A 14,970-nucleotide genomic window follows, 5' to 3' on the forward strand; every position below is an offset into this window, starting at 1 on the left:
AATTTATAGATTATTATAGAAGGCCCATCAATATATATACATATCGCTGATACACTTCATTGTACAGCAGATGTAACACAACATTGTAAAGCAAGTATGCTCCAATAAAAAAAAAATTCCGTAGCATTTTAAAAGCATCTCTCTTAAACTCTCTTAAACTTAAGTTCTCCTGGTTTCTAATCATGTTTTTCTTTTCTGCCTCTTCTTTGTTCAGGTCCATCATGAGTGAAAACTGGGACTCAAACCCATCGGAAAACTGGCATCCCATTTGGAGTGTCAGTGACACAAAGCATGATCTGTACGCGGATAGCAATATCACCTATGTGAACTACTATCTTCACCAGCCTCAAGTGGCAGCGATTTTCATTATTTCCTACTTTCTGACCTTCTTCCTATGCATGGTGGGAAATACAGTGGTTTGCTTTATTGTAATGAGGAACACACATATGCACACAGTCACTAATTTCTTCACCTTGAACCTGGCCATAAGTGATTTACTAGTTGGCATATTCTGTATGCCTATCACGCTGCTGGACAATATTATAGCAGGTATGTTGATTTGCATGCAGCTCAAACATACTATGAGAAAATATTTGTCCCATATCCCTGAAGCCATCACAGCGTCATCCATTCATTCACAAATATTTATGGAGTTCTAAGAACTGCTCCAAGTAGCTGTTCTCATGGGGTCTACGTGCTAAAGGAGGATAAAAACAACAAACAAATATCTATATAAGTAGTCAGAGAATAAAAAGAATTATGGAGAAAAATAGAACAAGTGACAGAGATGAGGTGTGGAAGCTGTTATTTTTATAGAGTGTTCACTGAAGGTCATCAGTGAATGGTGACACTTCTTACTGAAGACTTTGAATTTGCTTAACAGTTCAGGGCACATATAATATAGTAAAAATATTAAGAATATTATGGGCTGTAAAGTTCAAAGAACGTGTGGTTTCAACTGATGCAATGTCTTCAATCTAATATAAATAGATATTTAAGCCCTCTTGTGGTTGGCTGAGAGATTTCCAACAGTTTTTGATGGAAGATGGAGTAACAGAAGCAATAATTTCTCACAAAGCAGTAGTTTCATTCATATAGTGGTAATTTACATGTGCAACATAAGTCATGGTTCGGGTATTACCCTAGAGTACTTCTGGGCCCGTATTACCACTTCTTTAGCACTATGTTATACACTCTGGAAGTACAGGAACAGTGTATCTATACCTCCCAGTACAGTTTTGGTGCATAGTACCTGCTTAATAAATATCTGTTGTATTAACACATAAAGTCAACAGTCATTTCTGTTATCACATTTTAAATCCTTTGAGCTAGTTTTATATACTTCGTGTTCCTTGTACTATCATGCACATACTTTTCATGGACAAAATGTATTTTATCTCTGAGGTTATCAGTAGTAATTTTCTTTGTTTCTTAATTTTTTGTCTACCTGATTCAGATTAGTTTTCTCCTGTTTCATTCTTCCTATTTGTTTCAGTTTCTTTCTTTTATGGTTGAGGTTTCCCTAATAGTCAACTACTATTTAGCTGCTTATATTTCAGAGTGAGGTACTATGTGGCTGCTTTGAACCTCTGCAGGACTGGGGTTTGAGGTTAGGCTCACTCTCGGCTTCACTAGTCTGGGTCATTCATTGGGAAATCCACAGCTATCAGAATCTGCCAGTGAAAATATGTCAGTGTTCTTGGAAGGATCACTTGCCCCAGAAGGAAATTCTCTAATCTACTGCCATAGGGATTAGAAGTCTGGCAGCTGCATTCTGGAGCTGAGTGGGTCTCTCTACCAGCAGTAGGAGCACGTGCAGAGTGTATATGTACTTTCAGTCTATCCTCCTGCATCATTGTGGCATAAAGCCATTCAAGCACCAATTTTAAGATCGTCTGGATAGACGAGAGAATGATTTTTTAAGTACGCTTGGCTTATTTAGGTTACTGGGAATAGCTTTAATTAGATAAGAGTATTTTTTAAATAAGCTATAGGATATTTTTTAAAAGATAAATTAAAAAAATCTGAGCAATATGTAACATTCATCTCTTGGGAAACTAGAATATTTGCTAATGGAAGAATAGTGTTACTTTCCTGTAATAGCAGAGGTGCGTATAGAATATCAAACTCTAAATTTGATTTGATTGATATTAAATATCAAATATAATAATTTTACCAATTTCTTTTATAAACATTCTAGTAACTGGAGTTCAGTTAGGAAGTTATTCAAACAGACTACTTTTGTTTGTGCAAAGTGCTCTTTATTCTCCAAGTATGTCTTAGTCAGTTTAGGCTGTTATAACAAAATACCATAGACTGGGTGGCTTAAACAACAGACATTTAATTTCACAGTTCTGGAGGCTAGGAGTCTGAGATGAGGGTGCCAGCATGGTCGGGTTCTTGGTGAGGGTCATTTTTCTGATTGGTAGATTGCTGTGTGTTCACATGGCCTTTACTCAGTGTATGCACATGGGGAGAGGTCTCACGCTCTCTTCTTCTTCTTATAAGGGCACTAATCCCATCATGTGGCATAATCCCCATGGCCTCATCTACATCTAATTACTTCCCAAAGGCCACACCTTCAAATACCATCACATTGGGGGTTAAGGCTTCAATATATGAATTTGGGAGGGAACACATTCACTCCATAACAAAGTACTTCTGAGGTAAATCATGTCATTAGATTATATATAATATTAACTTTATTTGTTATACATGTGACGCCTGATTCCTCATAATTTATGGAATACATTTCCAAATTAGAGAAAAAATATTCTTCCTGTTCTATTCATTTAAAGGTCATTACTGCATAAGTGTTAATGGTTTGGACACTGGAACCATACTGCTAGGGTTTAAATCCTTAATATGCTTCTAACTAGCTGTGTGGCAAGGTATGTGAAATTTGTGTGTTTGTTACATATTCTATATCATGAGGAGAATAATAAAGCCTTCAGAAGCCTGTTGTGGGGATTAGATATGTTAATAGATGCAAAACATTTATTACAGTGTATAGAATGTTGAAACTACTGTGTAAGTTTTGACCTTATTAGTATACTGAAAAACAGAGATCTGAATGTATTAATGAAAATAATGGGAAACATTGATTGTTCCCTGAATATCATTTAGGAAACAGTTGCATCTGTCTAATTTCATGTCTTTCTCTTCATAATTTCAGTGAAATTAAAAAATATGTATATGATCTTTCCAAAGACTAACTGTCCCATTTCCCTTTCAGGATGGCCTTTTGGAAGTACAATGTGCAAGATCAGTGGCTTGGTCCAGGGAATATCCATTGCAGCTTCAGTCTTTACTTTAGCTGCAATAACAGTAGATAGGTAGGTCAGCACCAAACTCTGAATCCAGAAAATTGGGCATATCTGCAACTAATCCACCTAACAAGTGAAAAATGTATAATCTACTAAATTTGGGTATATCTGCTTAAAATTGTAGCCGTAATATGTACCCCTTTAAGAGCAAGACTTATATTTTTATATATATATATATATATATATATATATATATATATTATATACACACACACTAAGGGTTCAGTAATAAAACTACTGAAGTTTCCATATTTTAAGATTAAATAATTAGGGATGATGCACGTTTTAGTTTGGGCTGCTATTAACAAGATATCATAGACTATTTGTTGAATGAATAAATGAAAAAATAATATCTGAAGTTTCAATAGCTGGTTTACAAAAAGAGCAAAATACCTAGAATTGCACCTTTGAAGTTACCCATAATTTAAGGGTGAGTAAGTGGGAGAATTCACTGATTAGAAGACTAGATGAAAACCTGGAATTTAAGACAGAAGAGCTTACACCGTCAGTGAAGGACAGTGGAGCAGTCAAAGCTCAGGATAACTAGTCATTATATAACGATAAGATAAATTTGTTTGGAGTTGCTGATGGGCCACTTAAAAGCTCTAAGTTTCCTTACCTGCAGATCTGGAAAGTATTAATTTTCAATTTTATAGAGTCATCACAAAAATCAAAGAAGATTCAATAGATGATAGTACTTTGAAAAATATAAAATGTTATACAGTTATATGATAGTATGATTATCTTACAATGAATATCAGTAATAACAAAATTAAGAATCACAATAACAAAATAGCAGTAAAATGAATCAGGCTTACTCTACATACTGATCATTGTCATGCTCAACAGAGGACACAGAACCCTGGGAAGGTGCATAAACAGAACTCATCATGGGAACTCTCATCAGATTCACAGCTGTGAAACAAACCACCAAAACACTTAGTGGCTTAAAACAGTAATGCTTTTAATATTTGTCACAACTCTGTGGATTGGCTGGGTGCCTCTTTGTGGTTCTCCTACTCTGTGCCTTGTAGCTGAAATCACTCACGCTTTTGCTCATGCCATGCTTGCTAATGTTCAACTAACTGGCCAAAGCAAGTTGCATGGCCAAGCACACAGATCATGTGTGAGGGGACCACAGAAGGGCATGAAGGGACATTTAAGAATATGGGCTCTGGAGCCAAAATACATGTGTAAAAATCATGTGTAATTATGGGCAAGATTTTTTACCTTTTCTAAGCCTTTTCCCCATCTTTTAAATAAGAAAGCTTACAGAGGCAATCCATGCAAACCAACGGAAAGGAGGCTGGAACAGAATATTAAATGCTCATGCTCAATGTTGACTAGTTACAATAGTACTTTGATTATTAATAGTGTCTGATATACTCCACTCATTAATTTTTTGAGTTGAAATTTATCTCATATATTAATTACAGAAACTGGTAATGCACGCCTCCCTACTAATGGTAACTTTCTATATTCGAGGGGGAATATGTATGGAAGACTGTAATTACTGAAATAAATTTAATTAATGACTTGGTCAGAAGTTATGAGGCAGTCCTTCACTGATATTTGCCTTTAATTACAGGTTCCAGTGTGTCTTCTACCCTTTTAAACCAAAGCTCACTATCAAGACAGCATTTGTCATCATTATGATCATCTGGATCCTGGCCATCGCCATTATGTCCCCATCTGCAATAATGTTACACGTACAGGAAGAAAAATATTACCGAGTGAGACTCAACTCCCAGAATAAAACCAGCCCAGTCTACTGGTGCCGGGGAGACTGGCCAAATCGGGAAATGAGGAAGATCTATACCACTGTGCTGTTTGCTAACATCTACCTGGCTCCCCTGTCCCTCATTGTCATCATGTATGGAAGGATTGGAATTGCACTCTCCAAGACAACAGTGCCCCACTCAGGCAAACAGAACCAGGAACAGTGGCACGTGGTGACCAAGAAGAAGCAGAAGGTCATTAAGATGCTCCTGACTGTGGCCCTGCTTTTCATTCTCTCCTGGCTGCCTCTGTGGACTCATGATGCTCTCACACTACGTTGACCTGTCTCTGAATGAACTGCGGGTCATCAACACCTACATCTACCCTTTGGCACACTGGCTGGCCTTTGGCAACAGCAGCATCAACCCCATCATTTATGGTTTCTTCAATGAGAATTTTTGCCGTGGTTTCCAAGATGCTTTTCGTCTCCATCTCTGCCAAAAAAGAGAAAAGCCCAAGGAAGCCTACACCCTAAGAGCTAAAAACAACGTGGTCATCAACATATCTCATCTGTCAGCTCAGGAATCTACAATTAAAAACCCACGTGAGGGCTTTCCTGGTGGCATAGTGGTTAAGAATTCGCCTGCCAAGGCAGGGGACACGGGTTCGAGTCCTGGTCCGGGAAGATCGCACATGCCGCGGAGCAACTAAACCCATGAGCCACAGCTACTGATCCCTTGCTCTAGAGCCCAAGAGCCACAACTACTGAAGCCTGCGCACCTAGAGCCCGTGCTCCACAGCAAGAGAAGCCATCGCAACGAGAAGCCCGCACACAGCAACGAAGATTACACTCCACTCAACACAACTAGAGAAAAGCCTGTGCACAGCAACGAAGACTCAACGCAGCCAAAAATAAATAAATAAAATAAATAAATTTATTAAAAAAAACACACACACACATGAGGATATTGTGCTTTGTAGGAAAAGTGCTGAAAAACCCATACAGGAATTAATGATCAAGAATTTGAACTTACCGATAGCAATGAGATGTAAAAGGAGCTGGTGTGATGATTTTAACTCTACTGTGATATGGTGAAATACTGTTGCTTTTTATGGCTCTGTACTTCAGTTCTTCTTAAGAATGTTAGAAGCTCTCTCTGGAAAATAGTAAACAAAATGAACTTCTGTTTGTAATCAATTTTACTGTATTTAAAATACATACAGAGACCCATATACAAATTTGCCTGGATAAATCAATTTTCTAGGACCAGTTTTCAAAGCCTGATCTTTTCCCACTTAGCTATTTGTGTATGAATCAAGCATGTGTTTTATGTGTATATATATGTATGCAACACACATACACACATATACATTTTCTTCAAATGGTGATAAATGGGCAGTTCTTTGCATGAGAGCACATTTTATGAATTCTCCCTTTGCTTTTGAATTGGAAATTTTAGACTACAGAACTATTTATCTGTTTGTGCTTTTAAAATGTACTTAGCTTTCTTAGAAATAAGAACTGCAATAGCAAATAAAGGGACACTGTATTTCTTTGTAAGTAAAAGTTGATTTTTTTTCCTTTCAAAGAGTACAAAGTTGGTAAAGTCATAACATTGTTCCATAGGAGTTATTGTTGGCTTTTTAATATTTTCACAAATGAATTTAAGCCCTAGCTGAACCCATGTTTCTTGCAGAGGTGATTCAGGATCCCAACTTGACCTCCTTTCTAACAGAATCTCTGACATAAAGAAACAAAGCTTCTAATAATGCAGCAGGTGGCAGAAGGATGGCAGCTCTCTTCTAAAGGGCTTAATCAGAGATGTTCAACAATCATCATAAGACTCCCATAAAGTTTGAACAAAGCAAGACTGATTATCCCAGATCTCCTACTGGGCACAAAATGTTAGGCACAGAAGTCCTACTGGATAGCAAGTTAATACTACTATTAAAAAGAGAATGGTGAACCCCTGGATTCTGCTAGGTTACGATTATGTAGTGACAATAGTTGTAAATGCTAGCTTTTATTCTAGGATGAGATAGTCCTTAGAAAATTGGAAATTATAAAATAACAAATAGTTTGGCAAATAAAAATAAATCTCTGGGCCTGGACCTATCATGTTTTTCCAATCATTAACATGGTTCAGGCTAAAAGCTTTTCAACTTTATAGGCCTTTGAGAAAATAATTGTTCAGTTTTCAATTGGTTTATGCTATATGATATTTGAATATGTATGCGTTACATATTTCCAAAACCTTTTTCAAATTTCATTATTTCCACTACAGCATAGGGTCTATGTGTTATGAAGAACTTATTTGGGACTTCCTCAATGACCATTTTTCTGATTATAAAACTAATAAAAATTACATTATAAAATATAAAAACAGGTATTATAAAAACAACACCTGATACTTTTAGAGTTTTCATGAAGTACAGAATAGTACAAAAATTACATGTAATTCCTCTTTAAGGGAAAAAAAACAGTGAAAACACTTATTCTAAACAAAACTTAGATCAGCATCTTGTATGTATGTCTTTGCCATGCCAAGAGTGATTATTTAAGAATGATTATTTTGTTGTTGCCTACCTCACAGTATCATTACCACATTAAATTTCTTTCTTCAACTTTGCTACTTAATTGTGAAAAATCATTTAAATTTGTTGTTTTGATTACTAGTGCAGCTGAACATTGTTCGGTCTCTTAGTAATTTGTATTTATTCCTCTTCCCATTCTTAGGCCATTTTCCCATTGTATTTTTGTTGTTTTTGTCTTTTATTTATTGCTATGCATTTTTTGTATCAGCCATCAATAACAGGCAGAATGATCTTTTTAAAAAACATAAAAATAATGTCACTTCTCTGCTTAAAAGCCATTAATCATTTCTTTTCAACTTAGGAAAAGAAAACAAACTCCTTACCAAGACTTATACACCTTTACTTTTCTGCCCCCGTCCACCTCTTAACCTCATCTCAAACCCAACTCTCATCATTTACACTGCCTGCCTGTATGCTCCTCTATCTTTGCCAAGTTCTTTGCTGCTTCTGGGTTTGCACCTGTTTTCTTCCTGCCAGAAATGTTCTTCCCATTGGCCTCCACAGGCTGGCTCTCTCATCCTTTAGGACTCAAACTAAAACTCCCCTGAGCTTTGTTTATTCCTTCATAGCAATTCTCATTATCTGTAATTATGTTCAGAACTCATTTATTTACTTGTTTACTATCCATATGCCCTACCAGAAGGTAAACACTATAAGGGCAGGAACGTTGTCTTGTGTATCACTGTATTTCCATTGCCTGAGCAAGTGTTTGGCACATAATGGATGCACAATAAATATTTATTGAACCAATTAATTAAGTAGTTGCAAATATTTTCCAGTAATAATTTGCATTCTAATTTATTTATGATTGTTATATTTTATTTTTAGATATTGAAAAGAATTCAGAATATAATGGAAACACTGGATGATTTAGAAAAGCAGATGAAATAAAACGATTTATCTGGTCACCTAGTGATAACCATTCTTTCTGTCATCTTGGGGCAGGTGTACATGCTTTCTTTAGCAAAGTTAGGATTCTGGGGCATGTACTTTGTAAGTTTTTATTCATTTATAACTTTATTCATTTGTGTATCAAGAAGACATTTCCATGTTGTTTAATATTCTTCAAATATTTTATTCATGTTAATACCATTCCTTAATTTATTAAAGTTCTTCTTTGTGGCTGAAAATATAAGCTACTTCTTAAATCTATAAAATGATGCAGTTATATATACCTTGTATAATACTGGGCATATTTATAATTATCTTAGAATAGACTCATAAAAAACATAATTGCATGACTAAAATGCATGTACATTTGTTAATGTTTTAATACACATTGTCAAATATTTCTTAAACAGGTTTTAATATTTTATACTTCCCTTAGCAGTGTTTGCTCACTCACACACTCTCAAATATTGCATACTCTATAAAACAAATTTTTCTTGCTAGTTTAGTAAGATAGAACGTGTATCCCCATGTTTAATTTCATTTCATTGTTATGCAGCTGGACGTTAAATTAATCTTTATTCAGTTTGATTCATTTGTATTCACTTATCTTCACTTGTATATGTAGGGGAGGAAAACATTTCCCTTCTCTTCTTGGTTCTTTGGCTGACCTAATAATTAAATTGACATAAGACAGAGTAACAGGAGAAAAACAAATTTAATTACATATGTATGGGAGCCCCACAAAGACATGAGAGGCTCCTGGACAGTCAGGCAATTGCGGCTTATATGTCATCCTGAGCTAAGGAGAAGGGGGGTAGGGGTTGAGACTTCAAAGGAGAGGAAGACTATTCACAGGAAAATGGGAAGAGCAAATATTTATTACACAAATGTTTGTCATGCCATACAAAGTCTTTCTTATGTAAAAAAATATGTTTGGTAATAGCTCTCTTCCTGGTACAGGCTCCCTATCTAAATTCTTTTAGACAGTTAAGGGACAGATAAAAAGCTCTTCTTGAGTCTGTCAGGCCTTAATCACGTTCAGCTTGAAATAACCACATGCCAAAGTGGCACGTTCTGGAGTGACCTCCTCTGAACCCCATCATGTTCATTTGCATTTCCTTCTTAGTCAATTCCCTCTTCATGTCCTTTGCTATCTTGTCAGTTAGGTTACATGATTTTCCTTCTCAGCAATCTGTAAAAGTGCTCCCTAATTCAGGATATTAATCTCTGACCATCAGACATGTTTCAAACATTTACTCTATTTGATGTGTGACTATGTATATGTATATGCATAGATATGAGGGTAAAGGTTAAGCCACTATGATGGAATTCAAAAATACATTGGCTTAAAGATATAGATGTTAACTTTGCACCTGATGTTAGTGGTCCAGTTTAATGGGGACCTTATTACCATATAGTAGCAATTTTACAGATGAGGAATTGACCTCACAGAAGTAAAGGAAATTGTCCAGAGTTGCATAACAAAGTGACTCATGGAGCCATATTCTAACCCATGTCAGCATTTAACGAGTATTTATTATGTGGCAGGCACTGTTCTACAGGAATCATCTCATTGAATCCTTATATACTATGAAGTGAGTGTCACCAATATTCACCTTTTCAGACAGACACAAAAGCTGAAGCTTAGAAATATTAAGTATTAACATAGGGAAGCAATTAAAATATTTATTCAGGATTCAGATTGTCTGGGGTTGCATCTTGGGTCTGCCATCTAGACATCGATTTCTGAAAATCTCAATACTTCAGTTTCCTCAACTGTAAAATGGACATAATAATAAAATCATTTGAAAATTTAATGCAATACCATACATAAATAGATTAGAACTATACCTAGTACTCTTCCATTTATCAAGAGGAAACACAGTTCATATCAGATTAATGCCTATTACCAATTTTTTAGAGGCTTAGTACTACTTAGATAAAACTCAGAGGTTAAAGATGACTTCTAAATTGGCCACTTGGACAATAGTCATTAAAGACAAACAACAATATAAAAACTTGATCTTTCATTGAGCCTTATGTGCCAGAAAATAAATATAACATGCATCATGACTTTCTTCTACTTCATTGCTTTCTTTTATATTTCTAGCTATCTTTCTTTTCCAAGCAGTACTTTTTGCAAAAGAGTATTTACCTCATTACAAAAAGAAGAAAGCTACACCTATTTCTTCTAAAGATCTTTCCATGTAAACAGAGAGTTCTCAAGTATACATCTTCAAAGACTGTGGGAAATTAATGAAATTGTGCTGCCGAATAACTAAATGGTGAAGTAACACACAATGTAAAAGTAAAGTAAATATTAAGATAATTTAAAAATAATATCCAAAATAGCAAATGACATTGCACATTTAAGTTGTTTTTATTCCCAAATTCATAACCTTTTTACAATTATTATACCGACTATTATTTTAAAAGGAGTCAGACTTTGGAGTCAAAGGACCAGAATTCAGATTCTGTGTACTAAATGCCCATACACTTAGACTGGTGACCTCTCTGAGCTTCAGTTGTCTCATGTATAGATCAATTTTGATAGTGACATTTGCGTTACAGGTGTTGTGATGAATGACTGAATCAAGGTATGGAAATTTCTAGAAACATATGACACTGCACACATATTTATCAAGAGTAACTTTTCCTCCATTCATCATCCAATGTGATTTTTCCTCAAGATCCTTTTGTTATGGGATCAATCGCAAACATCTGTGTTCTATTTTCTGTTGAAGTTCCATTTATATGATTATAACCCAGATATAACTAGGACCTTATAGCTATATCTGGATTACAACATTGTATTGTTCTTGTCTTATTCCAACCTTGGGGCAGGATTCAACACTTTTCTTCACTCCCCAAAATAAATCCACTCCATTTGTGTAAATGGGGACTCTTACACATAGCCAGATAGGAAAAAAGGGCACATCACATACCATAAAGAGAAACTTCATAAAAAGCAATATGAAATGTCTCTATTCCACCATGTTGTCCACAGAGTTCCATCTTCGGCTACCTTTTCTTCCCCATGCAGTCTCTCTGAGTAAAACTCTCCCTCATCCCAGTTCATCCTTTGGTTAATTTCTCTCTCTCTTTTTTTTTACTTCCCTTATATACCACATGAGCTGAGATAAAGGATTCCTTTAAAGAAAACAGGTATTGTTATCCAAAGAAGAGAAATGGATATTGGAAAGGCAAAATTCAATAAACTCCAGTTTATCCCATGGTTTATCAAAGTCAGTCTTCTTCTCAAACACTTGATTATGAATATTCTTCCACTTAATGAAACACAGCCCTAACACATACAACTACAGACATCCTTAAGCCACTTCCAAAATGAGATGACACAAATTCATGTTTGGTTACTGAATCCAACTCTAGGTCCTTATCTCACAGTGATGTGATTCACTCTTAATCATGGATCTTCAGGCCACGCAACCAATGGCTGTGATAAGTTTAATAATATTCAATACACATGATATACAATGACTAAAAAAAAGTATAAATCCTAATAAAATTACTGTTTGGGGAAAGGGCAAAAAATATAGTAACTACTGGTTTGTAGTATATTCTGTGGCCAAATCTGAAGAATTCCCATTATTGAGGAGATGCATGATGAAAACACCCTAAAATTCTTATTAATATGGGTTGGAGAGAGGGCTGTGGGAACTATGTTAGTGGTTTAGCAATCTCAGCTCTTTATTTGGCAGAATACATTTTTACAACTTCATGGGCTAGTAGCCAAAGCCATAGGTCTTATGAAGTCAAGTTTCTTAGGCCTTTAGCAGCAGACTCTTTCCATCCTCCCAGCCACCTGGAACACCTCACTTCTACCAGTCAATTTCTGTATTAGGTCTCTTTGAGTTACAAGTAATAGAGCCTGAACTTAAAAGGAGGGAATTTATTGTCTCATATTACCTGAATATCCAGTGGTGGGCAACTCAGGTATGACTTGATCCAGGTGCTCTAAAGACATTGTCTAAAACCTATCTCTCCCACTCTTGGCTCTGACTTTTTCCATGTTAGCTGAATTCTCAGGCATATAATTTCCTTATAGTAGCTAGCTGGATTCTCGGAGTCCCAGATTCCAATCTAAAAATCTTGGTAATGTTAATGGCAATAGAACTTTGTGTCTTCCCCAAATAGTTTTCATAGAAATCTGAGGATTACATCTTATTTAATGGAGCCAGGTACATACCCTTCTTGTGATAGGGATTTTTGTCTAGGGAGATAAAACATATTGACAGCCCAAGCTACAGCTTCATTCCCACCCCTGGATATTGATGATATCCCTTTACAAACCACAGGACCTTAAGATGTATGCCCTCCACCACACAAACACCAAAAAAATTGTGACATTATGACTAGAAAACTGGAAATGAAGGCTCATGCTGAGCAGGCACAAGTAATAAATGCACTCGACACATAGCGTTCACGTGTGTAACGTCATACTCAATCTTTCTAGGATTATACTCCTTCAGTGGTAATGAAGATGGTAAATAATAATTTACCACGTAAAAATAGTACTTTGGGGTCTTAGAGGCATTTGTCCACACATCATTTAGTATTCTTCCTGGCCACTAAAGCAATGAGGATAAACTCAGAAGTCAGTTAATTTTTTTAAGGGAAATATGAATGTGATTTTTCACATTTCCAGCAGTAATGATAGCGCTGATGCGTCTTCTGCCTTATGAAATGCCAGCAGACCCATGTACATGGTCCTACTTCCCTCTTTCCAGAGGATACTTATTTTGGGGGAGGAATTATTAGAAATTTTGGAAGAATGCTAACTAGAATGACGGTGACAAAAATCTAAGTTGATAACCGATGGGCAAAGCAATCCAAACTGAAATGCTTTTGACTTTTCAGAGGGAGAAATTCTTTAGCAAACTATGCAGGATTCCTGTTGCCATTCCAAAGATTCCAACCCAACCAGTTTAGATAGTCTGAATCCCACTAGGTAGTATATTTGAAGCAATCAGTAAACTGTATTAGTTGAATTTTAGTCCGACGATGGTACTTAGGAAATACTATTCTGTGAGGGCTATTACCCAGTTTGAAAGAGTATTTTCTAAATGCTTGATAATGTATAACAGAAGACAGAAATTTCAAAGGATGCCACGTTGTTAATGCTGTTAGAAAATCTGAAAGGCCAGCCTGAGATAAGAAGTCACCTTGTATTAAGATCTTACTACATGACAAGTACTTTACATTCACTACTGCATTTAATTCTCACTATGACTGCAAAGTATATACTACCCACATTTCACATGAGAAAAATGAAGCCCAGAGAGGCCAAATAAGGTTACTCAACAAATAATTTTGAAACCAGTATTTAAATTCAGGAGTGTCGAATGCCAAAACCCATAAAAATAATCAATTTGTTTAAAAAACCCTTTTATGAATTCTTATTTGCAGGTAAATATTAAGTAAAAATAGCATTGCTCATTCAAGGCACTTTGATGTAGATAAATAGCACAGACTGGAGTTTGAGGCATCGGAATTTTAACTCTGCAATTTGCTAACTACATAACTAGCAAGGAAATTTACAAAGGTATTCTAAGACTCACTTTCCTTATTGATGAAAGGGAAATAATGTATTTATCACATTATTTATAGGGAGTAATGCAGTATCGGGTATATATGGAAAACTGTGGCAAATAATTTCAGTGTAAGTAGCAAATAATTTCAAGATATTTGATATCGTATGTGCATAAGACTGTAACAACTCATTATTTAAGCCCAGGGACCAGAGACAATAGTGCAAAGATAATCCATCAAGTTTATCAATATTTAAAATTCTTAGGTAGACTTACTGGAACTTTAAGTAAATATTTTTCAGTCTTAAGTACTTAAAATCAGTCATGTTCATCATCTCTTCTTGTAACGTTCAAAGAAATGTTACATCTTTCTATTTATGAGATTTCAGTTCTTTAAAGGAAATGATGCTTTGTATGTTCAGATGAGTTGGACTGAGTGTATTGCATATTCCATTGTCATGGTATAGTTCATGGGCTATAGGAAGTAGGTAGTATATGTCATTAGATAAATATTCCAATGCACTCTTTATGAAGACAATTTTGAGGAAGCCTGGACAATTACAAGTCACCTCCATGAAGTTCTGTTGCTCTAGAAAACACACTGTTGTATAAGCATTTTAAAATAAATTTTAAGTTATGGAAATAAAATGACATCAAACTATACAGAAATAAAATACACATAAATTATTCTAATTTTGTGATTTAAAATACTAAAAAACAAATACCTAGTCTGTCTAGGAGAAAAAACTGCATGTCCTAAGAAAATCTTTTCTAATTATAAGGACATGCAATTTTTTCCTTCAAAGAGTCACAGAATATAGGAATCTGCAGGAAGCACAGACAGCAAGTATGTCCACATAACTCCAAAAAAAATTTGACTTAGTGTCAAA

The 14,970-nt window shown here is 35.5% G+C and overlaps 1 protein-coding gene across 1 annotated transcript; it reads left to right on the forward strand.

Moving 5' to 3' along the window:
* The first annotated feature begins 221 nt into the window (after positions 1-221).
* Positions 222-6,098, forward strand: NPFFR2 (neuropeptide FF receptor 2). The gene is given in 6 exon segments (XM_067734708.1): positions 222-549; positions 3,236-3,335; positions 4,915-5,361; positions 5,363-5,672; positions 6,010-6,067; positions 6,070-6,098. Coding segments are annotated over 6 exon segments (1,272 nt in total).
* Positions 6,099-14,970: the final 8,872 nt, after the last annotated feature.

The sequence above is a fragment of the Pseudorca crassidens genome, chromosome 4 (assembly GCF_039906515.1).
Source record: "Pseudorca crassidens isolate mPseCra1 chromosome 4, mPseCra1.hap1, whole genome shotgun sequence".
In the NCBI taxonomy this organism is placed as follows: domain Eukaryota; kingdom Metazoa; phylum Chordata; class Mammalia; order Artiodactyla; family Delphinidae; genus Pseudorca; species Pseudorca crassidens.